Source organism: Leucopleurus acutus, assembly GCF_964270905.1.
Source record: "Leucopleurus acutus genome assembly, chromosome: 9".
Classification (NCBI taxonomy): Eukaryota; Metazoa; Chordata; class Mammalia; order Artiodactyla; family Delphinidae; genus Leucopleurus; species Leucopleurus acutus.
The window spans coordinates 94638937-94656801 of record NC_139144.1 but is presented as its reverse complement, the minus strand read 5'-3'; the positions used below and the strand labels follow the sequence as shown (position 1 = coordinate 94656801).

The 17865-nt window shown below is 45.1% G+C and overlaps 1 protein-coding gene across 3 annotated transcripts in view; it reads right to left on the bottom strand.

Annotated features, from left to right (window-relative positions):
* Positions 1 to 15724: 15724 nt before the first annotated feature.
* The window catches only part of LOC309966159 (putative RNA-binding protein Luc7-like 2), a 57143-nt gene continuing 55002 nt past the window's right edge, over positions 15725 to 17865 (bottom strand). For all 3 annotated transcript variants that reach the window (XM_082846126.1, XM_082846127.1, XM_082846128.1), the window contains one exon: positions 15725 to 17002. In XM_082846126.1, the coding sequence (XP_082702252.1) occupies positions 16825 to 17002 (178 nt within the window). In that variant the 3' untranslated portion in view covers positions 15725 to 16824. The remainder of the gene's footprint in view (positions 17003 to 17865) is intronic.

Below are 17865 nucleotides of genomic sequence, written 5' to 3'. Positions count from 1 at the left end.
AGAACTTGTACAGAGTGCGGGGCTGCCCGGGAGAAAGGGATGGAGAGTGCTAAGAGCACACCTGACAGGCAATAAAAATCTTAGACGCACTCTGGTGTTTCTCATGGCTTTCTTCTTATTTCAACTACAGATTAACCCCAGAGCTTGATGACATGTTCAGGTTGAACTCGCTTCAAAGCCCTTCTCGGCGAACGTCCGTGTCTGGTGGTGTCAGGCTGGTTTAATGTCAGCTTCAGGGCCACCGGCTTGGGGCCCTCTGGGCTCGGCGCTGTTTAGAATCGCCTGTGGAGCTTAAAAGATCCAGGTGCCCAGCGTGGGTGGTGTGATGCTGGGGCCTGGAAATCAGAGAGTTTTTCAGCTTCAGTTGGTGGGGAAGGGGAGTAAGAGAGTGACCTTTGACCTGCCGAAGTAGGAAGCTCCTAGTTACTGTCCAAAGTTGGCAAACGAAGGAATAGCAGTGTGCACTTATTATTTAGAAATGTGGAGACAAATACTAGAAGAAATGGCAAAAATCATTTAAAGTGGTTGCCTTAAAACTAATCTGATGCCGATAGAAGTCAGGACAGTAGTTATCTTGGTCTGGGGGGAGGAGTATTAACTGGGCAGGGGGACCAGGGAATATTCAGGGGTGCTGGAATGCTCTAGATCTTGATCTGGGTGGAGCTGGATACATACGTTAAAAATTCATCAAGCTATATACCTAAGGTTAAAACACTTAAATGCCTACCTCCAAGGAACAGGAGTGAGGTTACAGGAGTAGTGAGGTTTTTCTTCTTTTTCTTAATGTACTGCCTTTAGTATTATTAACATAAAACCATATTCACTTTTTTTAAATACCCATATTCATGTACTACTTTGATAAAAAGAGAAATTATATTTTTTGCAAGGTCCAAAAGATTCTGACGTGCAGCCTGGTTTGAGAACGATGAGCTTCAGAGAGCATTCCTGTGACTGCCTTTTCTTATAACCTGTCATTATTTCTTTCACCGAGGTACATTTTCACAAGTTGCAGCCTCGCCTCACCTTCCGAGCGTGTCTTTCCCTTTCTGCTAAATGGAAGCTGGACAGGTTCCACAGCAGGCTGGTCTGCATGGAATTCCTCTGCGTAATTTTTCTAGTTTCTTTTCCCACCAGGCACTGCCAACGGCTGTTGTCTGAAATCCACACTCATAACGTTGCCCCCAGTACCGGTTTGTTTTATGGAGCTTTGGAGAACTGCCTCTGACACAGGCTGGCCCAGCAGCTCACAGCGGCCTCCGAGGTTACAGCTATGGACACCTCGTTTGTGGAAGAGTCACCTGTGTGGGGCACACACCTCATCCTGAGATTGGGCACAGGGGGCGACCCCCAAGTCAGGTTTTTACCAGCTTTTCTGGTAATTCTGATGCAGACAGTCTGCAAACCACATTTTGAGAAACGCTTTCTAAAAGAGCCCATATTGCCCCCAGGGGAAAAAAAATAGTGTGTAGATATTTTGTCAACTTCACTGAGGTAAGAAAATGCACCCATCTCAGGAGTACCTTTTGACAACTGTTGGCACCCGTGTAACCACTGCCAATCAAGATGTGGAGTAGTTCCAACACTCCAGATAGTTCCCTCGTGTCCCTTTGTGGTCAATGTTCTCTTCTCCCTAATCTCCAACCCCAGGCAAATTTGCATTCTGTGTCTACAGATTAACTTTAGCTTGTTCTAGGATTTCACAGAATAGTCATTAAATGTACTCTTTCGTGTCTGCTTGTTTAGCTTAGCACCAGGTTTTAAAGACTCGTTCAGGTTGCCCCAGGTATCGGTAATAGCTCCTTTCTTTGTAGGGACAGATCACAACCTGTTTACCTTCTCTCTAGTGGGTGATACTGCGGTTGTCTCCAGTTTGGAGCTTTTATGAATACAATGCTGTGGACATTCGGATTATCAGTCTGTGTGTGGACGTAGGCTGTCAATTTTCTTGAGCGCCTCGGAGTAGGATTACTGGGGTGTGTGGTAAGGATGTGTTTAATTTGTAAGAAACTGCCAACCTGTCTTCCAAAGTCGCTGCGCCATTTTACAGACCCGCCAGTGACATACCAGAGTTCCGGTAGCTCCACATCAGCAGCATTCGGTGTTGCCAGCCTTTTCACGTTTAGACATTCTCGTGGATGTGCAGTGGTATCTCAGTGTGGTTTTCATTTGCACTTTCTTTTTTTTTTTTTAATTATTTATTTATTTTAGCTGTGTTGGGTCTTCGTTTCTGTGCGAGGGCTTTCTCTAGTTGTGGCAAGCGGGGGCCACTCTTCATCACGGTGCGCGGGCCTCTCACTATCGCGGCTTCTCCTATTGCGGAGCACAGGCTCCAGACGTGCAGGCTCAGTCGTGTGGCTCACGGGCCCAGCCGCTCCGTGGCATGCGGGATCCTCCCAGACCAGGGCTCGAACCCGTGTCTCCTGCATTAGCAGGCAGACTCTCAACCACTGCGCCACCAGGGAAGCCCTCATTTGCACTTTCTTGACGACCGATGTTAACTTCTTTTCAGGTGCTCGTGGCCATTCGTATATTTTCTTTTGTGATTCTCATATTGATGGTCCAGAGCCCATATTTGGAGAACCCTGCCTAAAAGACGCATATGCCCACCAGGACAGAGCATTTTAAAAGTGATGATACAAATGGAAAAATCTAAGATCTCCCCCCAACTTTGTGAAAATTTTCAAAATACAGAGTTGAAAAAAATGACATGACAAACACCCAGCTGCTCTCTACCTAGATCTAACAGCTGTTAACATTTTGCCACATTTACTCTATGTCTGTATATACAAAACTGTCAAACCATTTGAAAATGAGTTGCAGACATGAAGACACCTCAACCCTAAATACTTCAGCACACATCTCCTAAAAATAAGAATATTCTTCTACATAGTTGCAATTCTACCATTACACTTAATGAAATTAAGTTCATATTCAATCTGTGCTCCAACTTCCCTAGTTGCTCCATTAATTTAAACAAAGGTCCAGTCAGGGTTTAAGCACTGTTAGGGGTTATCACTTGAGTCTCCTTCAACCTGGAACTTCTTCCCTGTAACATGGACTTTTTGAAAAGACGAGGCCAGTCTTGTAGAGTGACTAATATCTCGAATGTGTCTCATTTCCTGTAAATTGAAATGAGGCTTCGACTCAATATAAACATTGAAAAAAAAAATTTTTGCTGTTGTTGAAGTATAGTTGACTTAAAGTGTTGTGTTAATTTCTGCTGTACAGCAAAGTGATTCAATTATACATGTATATACACACATTCTTTTTTACAATATAAACATTTTTGACAGGAGTAGTTTGTGATTCACATTTCATCACCTGATAGAGCTTAACATTGATTTCAAGTAATTTGCACCAAATTTTCTCAAAAAGAAAAAATTCAGGGAGCTAAAACATGTAACTCATATATCCAAATTTGGATAAATATGGGCGTTTCCTCTGTCATTCTCAGCTTTAGAGATAGTATAAAAGTAAAATAAGGCTATATAAAAAGGTTTTAGAAATGATACAGTTCATTTGCGCCTTTGTTGTTCCCTCCTGGGACATACCGTTCACAACCTTATGCCAGGAACAGCCTCAGGCTCAGGAGCAAAGAGATGTTGGGCAACTTTGTCGTGACCTTGGGTGACCTTGGCTGCGCTCTGTTCCCTCCGTAAAGTGGGCGTGATAGGATCCAGCTCCCACCAGTACCACAGTGATGCGCAAATCAAGTGAGATCAGGTGGGTCAATGTATGTCAATAATTCACTCCACATTCGTTGAACATCAGTTGTGTTTCTGCGCCGGGTTTGTGGGAGGATGCAGAGAACAAGATCCGTTCCCAGCACTTGGCCTGGCTGCCAGCGTGAGGGTGTGTTCAGGCAAAGGAATCACTGGGGATGTTGGGGGTTCTCCCTTATCTGCTCCGACCTCCTGCTCTGACTGTGGAGCAGCCGTGTGGTCTGACAGTGACCCCAGTTTGGGGGTGGAGGTGAGCAGGGATAATTTGGGAGGCAGACCTGACACATCGAAGCCAAACGTGCTGATGGCGCAGTCCCAGTCCCCTGGCCATTGTTTGGTTCTGGAGCCCAGGCCTAAGCCAATCAGGGATGTCACTCACTCTGTTCCAAATGGGCACACACCCCAACCGGGCCCCAGATGTGAGAAAAGCTTGCCATGCTCTTTACAGACACAGGATGCGATGGTATTGAAACGGTGCGTGATGATGGGTCAAATCCATTCCACCTGCCTCCGGTAATGGAGGTAATTGAGGTCGTTTTAACACTTGCCTGTCTCCCAAACAGCACGTAGCCTGAACATGAAGATGTTTTGCCTGAGTTACTGTCCAGGAACTTGGAGTCTCAGATGAGCCGGTTAAGGCTGGATAGGATCACCCACCCTCCAGGGGTCACACATGGATGTCAGCTCTGTGACCTTTCACACGTGCAGAAGCCTGTAGCGTAGTTACGCCTGCGCAGAAGGATGATTCCTGCACCTTTTTCCAATCACCTTTCCCCACAAGCCCCGCCCCTCACGCGCCCTGCTTCTTTATTTGCCATCCTATAAATACCCTGAGCCGCTCGCTTTCCCAGAGGCGAGTTCGGCATCTGAGGTTTGTCCTCCCCTCGCTCCCCTCGCTCCCCTCGCTCCCCTCGCTCCCCTCTTCTCTCTCCTCTTCTCTCTCTCTCTTCTCTCTCTCTCCTCTTCTCTCTCTCTCCTCTTCTCTCTCTCTCCTCTTCTCTCTCTCTCCTCTTCTCTCTCTCTCCTCTTCTCTCTCTCTCCTCTTCTCTCTCTCTCCTCTTCTCTCTCTCTCCTCTTCTCTCTCTCTCCTCTTCTCTCTCTCTCCTCTTCTCTCTCTCTCCTCTTCTCTCTCTCTCCTCTTCTCTCTCTCTCCTCTTCTCTCTCTCTCCTCTTCTCTCTCTCTCCTCTTCTCTCTCCCCTCTCTCTCTCCCCCAACTCTCTCCCCTCTCTCCCCTCTTCTCTCTCTCTCTCCCCTCTTCTCTCTTTCCTCTCCTCTTCTCTCTCTCCCCACTCTTTCTCTCTCTCTCACCTCTCTCTCTGTCCCCCTCTCTCTCTCTCTCTCTCCCTTCTCTCCCCTCTCGGCTGGAATAAACCCACTCTTTGCCCCAAACTTTGGCGTCTCAGCGTTTGGTTTGCTGTGCGACGGGCACGATAAACCTGGTTGGGTAAAATTCGGCGAGCCGGGCAGGAGGGGAAGTTCAGATGGACCTTTTGCTTGGGGCTTTTTGGCCCCTTGCTGGTACAGAGAGCACGTGGAAAGGTCCAAGCAGCTGCCTGGTCCATTTGTTCCACGACCGTCCCCAAATTTCCCCTGCCAGGTGCCACCGACGTTTCATTTTGCAGCAGACGGTTTTGGGTTTGGAAGACATCTTGTGGGTGAGTAACTACGTTAAAGAAATCCAACTGTGCTTAAATTGTCCGATAATCCTGACCAGATCGTGGGCTGGGGGCCTGCCTACCTGGAGGGATTCTGGCCGACAATATAGAAGGTTACAGGTGCTGAGTTACTCTACCTGGGTTAGAGGCCCGGGGTTTTTGTCGTTGGTCTTGTTTGTGTCCCTCTGTGTCTGATTGTTTCCGTTGTTAAGCTTTGACTGCTGGGGATTGAGCTTGGTGATGGTGGCAAGGACCCTTAGAAAGACTTCATTATTGTGACCACCTGGAAGCAAAGCCCCTTCAAAATGGGAAAGGTTAATTCAGTTCCCCCTTGCAGCCCTCTAGGCTGTATTTTCCAAAATTGGGAGACGTTCAGTTATGAATCCATGGAAAAGAAAGTGATGGTATTTTTTTTGGTAACACTGCATGGCCATGATATCCTTTAGTCTCCTGAGCAAAATGGCCTGTAAGTGGATCCTGAATTTACAATATAATTCTGCAACTAGATTCATTTTGTAAATGAGAAGAAACATGGGATGAAGTACCTTTAGATACAATGTTTGTATCAGAATAAACCTACGCAAAGAAGATGTAAGGTTATGGTCCAACAGGAAGGGAAGGAAGGAAACCTGTTTTGCTTCATGCTATTTCAAAGGAGGAGGATTTGCCGTTGACCCTATATCATGGGGGCTGTTGCCCTTTCGTTTCCACTGTCTGAGCCACAGCCTCCGGCTTGGGCCCCTCTGGTCTCTGAGGGTTGAGAAATAGGAGTGAGCTCCGCCTTCTCATACCTGCTGCTGGATTTGGCCAGGGAGCTGCCCAAACTCAGGTGGGGCAACATCCAGCAAGGCGAGTCCCCACTGGGGGTGTGAATGCTGGGACCGGGCAGCCAATGGGGTTGATCTGGGTCCACTCCCACTTTCAACTTCAGATTTATTTAATTGTAAGAACACTATGCCAACTTACAGAGATGACCCAAAGAGAATGGAAATACCTTTTCTCATCCTTTTTTTTTTAAACTCCAAACCTGACCTGGGCAGATGTTCAAAATTTTATTAAATACCCTTCTCACTTCAGAAGAACATAGAATGGTGCTGGATAAAGCTCGGGAGGAGGCAGATGTGCTTCATGTAGACGCCCCTGGCAGGCGGTAGGGGATGCTGGGAGCGTGGCTCTATCAACAGGGGATCCTCATTGGGATGTGAATGTCGGGCATAGGCCAAAACTCGAGTATGACTGAGATTGTATTCTTGCGGGATTTCAAAGAGGGATGCCCAAAGCAGCTTTAATAAAATACAAGAGGTAAAAGGGAACCCAGATGAGGCTCTTTCAGAGTTTCTCGTATGGGTCTCTAAAGCTTAGCGGCATTATACAGATACAGAGTCTGAGGCCCCAGAGAATTTAAATATGGTTAATATGACTTTTATTGGTCAGGTTCCCCCCGCCCCGCCATATACAGAAGAAACAGAAGGTGCTCTTGGAATGCCGAGTCTCAGCCTGTTGAGATTGCCTTCAGTTTCCAATGGCAGGGACCAGGCTCAGGAGAAAAGGGAACAAGAGAACGAAACAACAGGCCACTCTGCTGGCGGCTGCCTTACACAGGGAAGAGCCGGACCAAGCTGAGGACCCTACGAGGGACTTGGCAAAAGGTAGGCGGCCCCGAGCTTCTACTCGAACTGGGCAATCAATAGTGGGATTTCTACCATCGTGAATATTGCAAACAGGAGGGACCCTGGAAGAGAGACTGTGCCATCCTAAGGAAGACCCTGGAAGAAGGTAAACAAGTGGCACATCAGATGGCTGAGCTGAGAACGATAGGGACCCAGGGGCTCCCCTTAATCCTGCCAAGTCCATCAGTATCTCACATAGAGAACCCCCCGTGACTAGGACAGTAAGAAATCAATGTGTGGACTTTCTGATCAATACGGGGGTCACTTACTGTTTTATTATTATATTTGGCTGCATGGGGTCTTCATTGCTGTGCGTGGGCTTTCTCTAGATGTGGTGAGCCGGGGCTACTCTTCGTTGCGGCGCGCGGGCTTCTCATTGCGGTGGCTTCTCTTGCTGCGGAGTACGGGCTCTAGGTGCGTGGGCTTCGGTAGTTGCAGCACAGGGGCTCAGCAGTTGCAGCACGCGGGCCCTAGAGTGCAGGCTCAGTAGTTGTGGCACAGGGGCTTAGTTGCTGTGCAACACGTGGGATCTTCCCGGACCAGGGATCGAACCCCTGTATTGGCAGGTGGATTCTTAACCACTGTGCCACCAGGGAAGTCCCCCACTTAGACTCTGTTTTAAATATCCAGCTTTCTAAACTTTCTTTTGAGACTGTGTTTGTAAATGAGGTGTCTGGAGAAAGCTTGAAAAAGCCTGGTCTCCAGCTGCTAGACTGTCAGATGGGGAAGTCTCATCTGAAGCAGCTTTCTATGTTGTTGTTGTTGTTTTGGTCGCATGGTTTGCGGGATCTTAGTTCCCCAATCAGGGAGTGAACCCTGGCCCTTGGCAGTGAAAGCGCCAAGGACCTAACCTCTGGACCACCAGGGAATTTCCTGAGGCAGCTTTCTATACAAGACTTACTAAATACCAGGGTTATCTTTGCACCTGGACAAATGGACATGAAAGTACCACCAGAGCAGGCTTGCACGTTGCAGGCTTTACTGTTCCAACCCCCAAAAGGATAGCCTACAGCCATTCCCAAAGGGACACCGCAGAAGGTGATTTAAAAATTTGCCCACAATATTTGGAGAAATCCGGGCAAAAGAGTTGAGGGAACTTCAACTAAACGAGGGAGCCCTGCTCCAGTATGTGGGCGATCTTTGATTGCTAGTAAGACAAAGGACATCTCAGACCAAAATACGGTTTTGGCTATGAACTTGTTGGTCGAACGAGGCTATAAGGTGTCCAAGAAAAAGGCATAGACTTCTCAGCCCTCTGTTAAACATTTGGGTTTTGAACTCTCACATGGACAGAGAGCCTTGCTCCCTGATGGAAGGGAAGCTGCAGCCAGGGTTGCAGCTCCTACTACCAGGAGACAGTTTAATTACAGGACTCCTGGGAGTGTCTGGGTTCTGCTGCATTTGGAGCCCCAACTTCGGACTTGTAGCAAAACCCCTTTAGGGAGCTCTTAGAGGAGGAGACGATGAACCTCTAGACTGAAATCTTGAAAGGATAAACATCCGCAGGACCAGCTCAGTCCTCAATGGACTGGACCTTCTGAGGAACGTGACGGGAAATAGAGACTGTGCTGCAGAAGGGAAGCCGCACCCCGGATCCTCATCCAAACCTCAGCTGGTTCCAGACTCTCGACACTGACTTCTCCGAGTGGGCAAGGGAACCCCTAGCAGATCTTAAGCTGTGAGAAAGAAAATAAGGTGAACAAGACTGCTGCAGTGTTGGCTTTGGTTAAGTAAAATTCTTCAGAAGGCAAGTGACTTAAATAACGTGTTAGGTTACCAGAATGATTTCTTCTGTCTCCTCGGTATTTCTGACCTCCCAGGCTTGGAAGGACGATTCAATGATTAGGCTTTCTCAGACTCGGGCAAAAGCAGGTAACCTCTCTACCTGTTGCCTATGTCACCCAAAACCTTTTTTTGTATTTGACCCTGCTGACCCCCTTGGTTATGCCTGTCATCAATTTTTCAACCACCCCCTACCTTCACTGATACTTAGGATAAAAAGCCCTCAGATGTAGCATCAGGTTAGGCTAATCAACAGAATTTCCCGTCCTCTGTTTTTTGACTTAGCTGAAATTTGGTCCTCTCCTCGTGTCCTCAGATAAAACCATCCTGGGTGTCTTCCCCCTGCAAGAGTCCACTTGGTCAGGATATTGTAGCAATCGTACTTACTTTTCCCAGCCCATGTCCCTTCCATATTTAATATCGAAGTGTTACAGCCCAACTGGTAACGATCGAGACAGTCTAATAGGTAAAGGTAGGTCACACAGATCCCTGGCTTGACGTGGGAAGTTTATCAATATGTCTGGCATTCTGTGTGCTCCCCACCCCTGCGAAGGTACATCTTTTTGGTTTTGATTACCAACCTCGGGCCTATGCATGCTGTGACAGCTGCCACATAGGTGCCATTTGCTTATTGGGATCAAAATGTTAACTTGATCAGGAGCAAGAGAATATTTTCAAATGAGCACTAAACAGTTTCATTACTCAAGTCCTTGTTAGGTCTACACGCCTTATCAGCAGGAAGTATCCAGGGCGGGCACTGCCATTCTTCCCTCAAGATTGAGGAATGAGGGACTTGCCGGGTGGTCCAGTGGTTAAGAAAACGCGATTCCACTGCTGGGGGCGAGGGTTCGATCCCCGTTTGGGGAACTAAGATCCCACACACTCAGTGCGGCCAATAAAAATAAAAATTAAAAAAATTTTAATGCTTTATTTTTTTTAAAGTTATAAAAAAAGATTGAGGAATGATCAAAAGATTTGGGGGCAATAAAGATGTTAAAAAAAAAAAAAGATTTGGGGGACCGAAACGGTGCATGAGGATTAATCAAATCCACTTCACCTGCCTTCACTGATCAAGGTTGTTTTAATACTTGCGTATCTTCTAAGGCCCGTAGCCTGAACAATAAGATGTGTGCGTGAGTTATTTCCCAGGAACTTGGACTCTCAACTGCATCTACTGCAGCTGAGCCGGTTAAGGCTGGTTAGGACCACCCACCCTCCAGCAGAGCATGCGTGGGTGCCTGCTCGGTGACTTTCCCAAACTACAGAGGCTTATAGCTTAGTTACGCCTGCGCAGAATGATTCCCGCGCCTTCTCCCAATCACCTTTCCCCACACGCCACACACCTCAAGCCGCCCCCTTTTTTTATTGAAGTATAGTTGATTTTACAATGTTGTGTTAATTACTGCGGTACAGCACAGTGATTAAGTTATACACGTACATTTTTTATATTCTTTTCCATTATGGTTTATCATCCAATATTGAATATAGTCCTCTGTGCTATAGAGTAGGACCTTGTTGTTTATTCATTCTCTATATAAAAGCTTACAGGGAACTCCCTGGAGGTCCAGTGGTTGGGACTCGGTGCTTCCACTGCAGGGGACCTGGGTTCGATCCCTGGTCGGGGAACCAAGATCCCAAAAGCCATGCAGCACAACCAAAAAGAAAAACCAAACAGAAAGCTCACATCTCCTCACCCCAACCTCCCACTCCATCCCTCCCCCAACCCCCTCACCCCGGCAACCACAAGTGTGTTCTATGTCTGTGCTTCTGTTTCATAAATAGGTTCATTTGTGTCATATTTTAGATTCCACATATAAGTGATAGATGGTATTCATCTTTCTCTGACTTCTCTTAGTATGATAATCTCTAGTTGCATCCATGTTACTGCAATTGGCATTATTTCATTCTTTTTTATGGCTGAGTAATATTCCATTGTATGTGTATGTACCACATCTTCTTTATCCATTCATGGACACTTAGGTTGTTTCCATGTCTTGGCTATTGTGAATAGTGCTGCTATGAACATAGGGGTGCATGTAGTTTTTGAATTATAGTTTTGTCTGGATATACGCCCAGGAGTGGGATTGCTGGATCATATGGTAATTTTATTTTTATTTTTCTAAGGAACCTCCATACTGTTTTGCACAGTGGCTGCAACAGCTTACATTCCCACCAACAGTGTAGGTGGCTTTTCTTTTCTCCACACTTTCTGCAGCATTTGTTATTTGTCGACTTTTTAATGACGGCCATTCTGACTGGTGTGAGGTGATACCTCATTATAGTTTTGATTTGCATTTCTCTAATAATTAGCAATGTTGAGAATCTTTTCATGTGCCTGTTAGCCATCTGTATGTCTCTTTTGGATAAATGTCTCTTTTGGATAAATGTCTATTTAGGTTTTCTGCCCATTTTTCGATTGGGTTGTTTGCTGTTGAGTTGTATGACTTGTTTGTGTATTTTGGAAATTAAACCCTTGTCGGTCACATTGTTTGCAAGTATTTTCTCCCATTCTGTAGGTTGTCTTTTCGTTTCATTTATGGTTTCCTTTGCTGTGCAAAAGCTTGCAAGTTTGAGTAGGTCCTATTCCTTTATTTTTGGTTTTATTGCTATTGCCTTGGGAGACCTAAAAAAATACTGGTAGGGTTTATGTCAGAGAATATTTTGCCTATGTTCTCTTCTAGGCGTTTTATGGTGTCATGTCTTGTTTAAGTCATTAAGCCATTTTGAGTTTATTTTTGTGTAATGGTGAGAGGGTGTGTTCGAACCTCATTGATTTACATGTGGCTGTCCAGTTTTCCTAACACCACTTGCTGAGAAGACTGTCTTCTTCCCATTGTATATTCTTGCCTCCTTTGTCAAAGATTAATTGACCGTAGGTGTTTGGGTTTATTTCTGGGCTCTATTCTGTTCCATTGATCCATGTCTGCTTTTGCACCAATACCACACTGTTTTGATTACTGTAGCTTTGTAGTAGTGTCTGAAGTCTGGGAGGGTTATGCCTTTTTTTTTTTTTTTTTGGTGGTACACGGGCCTCTCACTGTTGTGGCCTCTCCCGTTGCGGAGCACAGGCTCCGGACACGCAGGTTCAGCGGCCATGGCTCACAGAGCCAGCCACTCCACGGCATGTGGGATCTTCCCAGACCGGGGCACGAACCTGTGTCCCCTGCATCGGCAGGCGGACTCTCAACCACTGCACCACCAGGGAAGCCCTACCTCCTGCTTTTTTTTCTTCAGGATTGCTTTGGCAATTCTTGGTCTTTTAATGGTTCCATATCAATTTTAGGATTATTTGTTCTAGTTCTGTGGAAGATGTTATGGGTAATTTGATAGGGATAGCATTAAGTCTGCAGAATGCTTTGGGTAGTATGGCCATTTTAACTATTAATTTTCCCAATCCAAGAGCATGCCACCCTGCTTCTTTATTCATCATCCCATCACTACCCTGAGAGCCCCTTGCCTTCGGGGAGGCAGGCTTGAGATCGGTTCTCCCATCTCCTACCGTGGCTAACTTGCAAAGACATCCTCTCTTTGTCTCAAATCTTGGAATCTCAGCGTTTCAGTTCCTTGAATGTCAGGCAAGATGAACCTGGTTTGCTAACAGTTTCTCTTCATCTGGATATCTGGCTCTGTGCTAACCTGAGAATGAAGGTGTCACATGGAACTCAATCATGTGAGCCAACAGACCCTTCCTTGTGTAAGGCTGTTTGAGTTGGATCTTGTGTTACAAGCACCCAACAGTATCCAGGTAAAGGAGTGCATTGTGTTTGGGACCCTAGGAGCCTCTCCCAGAGCATCGTCTGCAGGTTCTGGTGCCGGCACTTCCTATGTGGCCTCACCTTGCTGGATCCTTGACTGAGAGCCCAGTTCTGTGCGTCTGAATGCCTCGCTTTCAGCCGGAACCCTGCCACTCTGGCACGTCATTTGGTCTGACCCTAGGTGTGCTTGTAGACCCAAAACCTCTGACATCCTGGTTTCTGCTGGTACTTGGAGAACATGTAGGTACACCTCACAGTTCTGAAACATCTGCTGCCCCCAGTACCTCACATGAGCCCTGCTCACCTGTGGCCCCAGCACCACTCTACTGGTAGTCCCATGCCTAGCCCCCCCCAGTCTGCCTCTGCCATCAAACCCCTGTTCTCAGCCCTCTCCTGCCTTTCCCAACTCTGCTGAAGGTGAGATTTTTTTCTTTGCAAATTGCAACAGGTAATGAAAAGAAAAAACAACTTAGTATTTATTGCATTATTTATGCCCTGGGAAAATCTGAATACCAGTAGTCAAGGTATAATGAATAATGGATGTAAATAGCTTTTTTCCAGATAGGAAAAACAGACAAGAAATTTCCCCCCAAAGTATCAGTATAGCATATTGTGCCGGATCAAGGTTCTGAAGATTCTCAGCTGCACCAGACCTAAACCTAAGAGATGCGAGGATGGTTTGGGGGCAGGGGAGGCACGCAGTAAGCTCAGGGCAGCAGCTAATTACCAACTGAGGGGTATGTTTCAATGGCTTAACAATCTGCATAGCTGTACCTGTTCTTAGTTGAGTATCTACCTTAAATGTGCATACTTTTATTAAGTTATGTAATATTTACTTTAATGTTAAACCTTGTAAGTACTTACGATTTTGAACTATCACCAACATTTGTTTATAAAAACTTACAGTGATGGGCTGTTACCTAACACTACCCTTTTGAAAAGGTACCATACTGAATGACAAATTACTACCTTGAATGACAAAACTGTAATGCATGCTGGGCTCTGGCTCAAAGGGCTAATGTTGAAGGCTGTTATGAAATTGTATATGAAAGTAGGCTCTTGAACTTGGAGGGTAAAAATACCAGGAACTTGATAAATCAACCCTAAAACTAAGGTTTAACTTTTTATCATAAAGGTAAGAAAGTCTTACTGGGAAAAAACAAGTCTCCTTACAAATGGAGGATTTTTTCTTTTGAGTTGATACTGTTGATACAGCTCAGCAATGCAGCTTTGGGGAAAATGCTTGCTGACAGTAAAATGAGGGTCTTAAATAAAATTAATTTTTTTTTTTTTTTTTTTAAATTTTTGGCTGTGTTGGGTCTTTGTTGCTGCGTGCAGCCTTCCTCTAGTTTTGGAGAGCGGGGGCTATTCTTTGTTGCAGTGCACAGGGTTCTCCTTGTGGTGGTTTCTCTTGTTGTGGTGCACAGGCTCTAAGCGTGTGGGCTTCAGTAGTTGTGGCAGGCGGGCTCAGTAGTTGTGGCACGCAGGCTCAGTAGTTGTGGCGCACAGGCTTAGCGGCTCCTCGGCATGTGGGATCTTCCTGGACCAGGAATCAAACCCGTGTCCCCTGCATTGGCAGGCCAATTGTTATCCACTGCGTCACCGTAAGTCCCTAAAATGAGGGTCTTATTGAAGGAAAATACTTAGCATAACATCCCCAGAGGATCAAGTGTTCTTGTAAATGTGACTAAACTTTCTCTAAAGATAACAAAAAAAATACCAAATTGTGTATAAGAGAGACTTTAGGGTTATTCTAACTCAGAATGGTTACCCTGGCTCAAGGATGACTATCAAAAATGTACATTTACTCTGAAGTCCAAATACTAGCGGTGGGACTTCCCTGGTGGCGCAGTGGTTAAGAATCCACCTGCCAGTGCAGGGGACACGGGTTGGAGCCCTGCTCCAGGAATATCCCACATGCTGCAGAGCAACTAAGCCCGTGCGCCACAACTCCTGAGCTCTAGAGCCCACAAGCCACAACTACTGAAGCCTGCGTGCCTAGAGCCTGTGCTCTGCAATAAGAGAAGCCACTGCAATGAGAAGCCTGTGCACTGCAATGAAGAGTAGGCCCTGCTTGCCACAACTAGAGAAAGCCCGTGCACAGCAACGAAGACGCAATGCAGCCAAATAAATAAGTTAAAAACAAAAACAAATACTAGCAGTATCTAAGCCACAGAATTGTTCTAAAAGGATCTTTTAAAATGGGGTTATTGAGGGCTTCCCTGGTGGCACAGTGGTTGAGAGTCCGCCTGCCGATGCAGGGGACACGGGTTCGTGCCCCGGTCTGGGAAGATCCCACATGCCGTGGAGCGGCTGGGCCCGTGAGCCGTGGCCGCTGAGCCTGCGCGTCTGGAGCCTGTGCTCCGCAACGGGAGAGGCCACAGCAGTGAGAGGGCCGCGTACCGCAAAAAAAAACTACTACTACTACTACTAATAAAATAGGGTTATTCAGTTCAGGAACATGCAGGTGAGGTGACCCGCCATGGGCCCAGCCCCTGGATGATGATGATGTCCTTCACTGGCTATTGCTGACCTGTTTGTTGGTGGCCACTTAGATATATGTGGTATTTAACTCCACATATATCACTATGGTGGGTCAGGTTCCAGACAGCCTTCCTTGCACCTACCAGCTTAACCTTTTGGACCTCATTCCACACCCTAAGGTACTAAGTCTAAAGTGCTTTTAAGGATTGAAGAGAACAGCACAGACCACTAGGAACAAAGTAGATAACAATTTCTGAGCAACCAAAAATAAATGGGTACCGATGCAGCTGGGTCTCCGATAAAACTCTGTATGAACTGAATGTGTGGAACCAAGTATGGCAGGAAAACCTCATTTAATGAGGCACAACTTGGTAAGCTGGGAACGTGAGGTTTGTCCCCTTTAGATGTAAATCTGATGTCACTTAAAATGATTAGTTTCAGTTTCTGAGGCTTACGTTCCTGTCACATCAAATTTGTTAAAACTTACGGAACTAAAGATAGAAATAGTCCTTGAAAGGATCTTAACTATACTCACTCACAGACCCTTATTTCATTATATTCTTGTTTTTCAAGAATCTCAAGTTTTAACTACTGTTTAAACACGAGTGGGTATATAGCTTTTCAATGCAGAAATCGTTAAGTCTCATTACACTGGTTACACCATGTTTTTATTTCAATTTGCTCAATGTGAAGAAAAACAAAACAAATAAACTCAATTTCTTCTGCAGGTCTGGTCCTTCTCTACAGCGGTTGTTACAGACAGTCCTGAAGTAGCTGGAATATAGCCAGCAAGGGCCCAGGTGGAGCAACAATTCATCTTGCATCTGTAAGTATATATTTATTTCCTTTGGTGCCTTGCACAGTAAGGCACTATTAGTAACAGAATAGAAATGGCCACAGCATAGTTCTAGTGACAATTTACTAGACAAGTTACAGTTTAATGGTGGTGGTGATTTTCATTTTATTATTTTTTACAATAAGGGTGTAATCTTTATACTCCACACACACAAAATAAAACAAGAAGTGCTTATGAAAGAGTCCCTGCCCCCACCCCCCATCTCAAAACATCCTGAACATAGCTATTCAATAGAACAGAAAAATCAAGACATGTTTGATTTCAAAATTTCAATAAAAAAGCAAAGCATGTAATGCAACAGCTGTTCAACCTCCCACTCTAAAATAGGCACCGTTCGACAAACAAAACTCCCGGTACTTTAAATTTCTCCAGCACACATTCCAGTATAAATGTTCTGAACTGTAATCAGCTAGTAATTAATAATGGGAATAGAACCTTAGAACAGAAGTTAATATTGCTTCCCTGCACCCCTTTCTCTTACAGTTAGAGGGTAGAGGTATCAGGGGATACGGAGTCAAAGGAAGAAGGATTAAAAAGAAATTCCCAAAGTTTGTTTTTTGGACGAGAAAGGAAGACAGCATTTTACAAATGTTCAAAAAATCCCAAGGCAAGTAACACAATTCATTCACTATCACTCCTACTAGAAAGAATAAAGACATCAGCAACTTATTATATAAAACTGTACTTTCAGAAGTGTATTACAAGTTCACCAGAAACTATGGATGTAGTTTTAGGCTTCATCAAAGAAAACAAGTTCAGATCAAGTTAGATGCTATACACCTAGCCTAGCTGGATCGGTGTCTGGAACTGCTCACTGTGTCACCCTGAACAGCTGTAAACTAAACAATAGTATGTAACTCCAGAGGAAGCTTAAGGATTGAGGATATGTACACAGCTAATTATATCTCCCCTGCTTCGCGCTCTTCAGAGCTCCTCCTGTCTTCTGATCTGCCATTAGCGCTCTCATAGGACCGCTTCTTATCTTTTCGATCTCTGTCACGAGGTGATCTGTCTCTTGAATTCCTGTCTCTGTCACGTGATGCTAAGTCTTGTTCTCTGAATCTCTCTTTTGAGGATCTGAAAAATATTAATTTGAGGAGCAAAATGTGTTGGGAAACCCAAAATCCAAATGAAAGAATCGGATAAATATTAAGGTACTGATTAGCTGAAGATATACAGAATGCATCCAAGAAAAGAGCACTACTGTATTTGACAAGGGTACTAAAACAAGGAGATGGATGAAGACAAATAGCTAAGGGTCAAAAACCATAAGCCAAAATGATTTACAGGACATTCTCATTATCTTCGAGGCAACCCTAAAGCTTCTCCAGTTCATAGCAAACATATTTAATATAAAAATAATATATAGACAATACCTTAAAGATGTTATCCAATGCTTTAAGAATATACAATAGAATGTAGATTCCCAATCAGATGGAAATCAGTGGCTTAGGACAGGGGTCAGGAACCCTTTCCTCTTTGCTGTCTGCCCAGAGGGATAAATATTTTAGGTGTTGCAGGTCATGTGAGTGTGGGACTCTTCCTTTTCTTTTTGTCAACCCCTTAATACAAAAACCATCATCCATAGCTCCCTGGCTGTATAAAAACAGGCTGTGGAGCCACATTTGGCCTGCAGGCAAGTTTGCCAACACTCAGGTAAGAGAACTACTCAATGATATGGCTTTGAGCAACCATTTATTATTTAAAACTCTGCTTTATTCCTGCGGAGTTAGCTCATTCAACCGACAGAAAAAGATACAGAGAAAGATGATCACACTGTAATAAACCTTGATTAACTGTAACTGTTTAATACCACCTTTCCATTCCCATACCCAAGTCAAGAAGAAAGGTAATAAGCTCATACCAGAGATTCAATCAAAAGGAAACCCAAAGGACATTAGGGGATCAGAATTAATATGGAATCTTCTATACCTTCAACA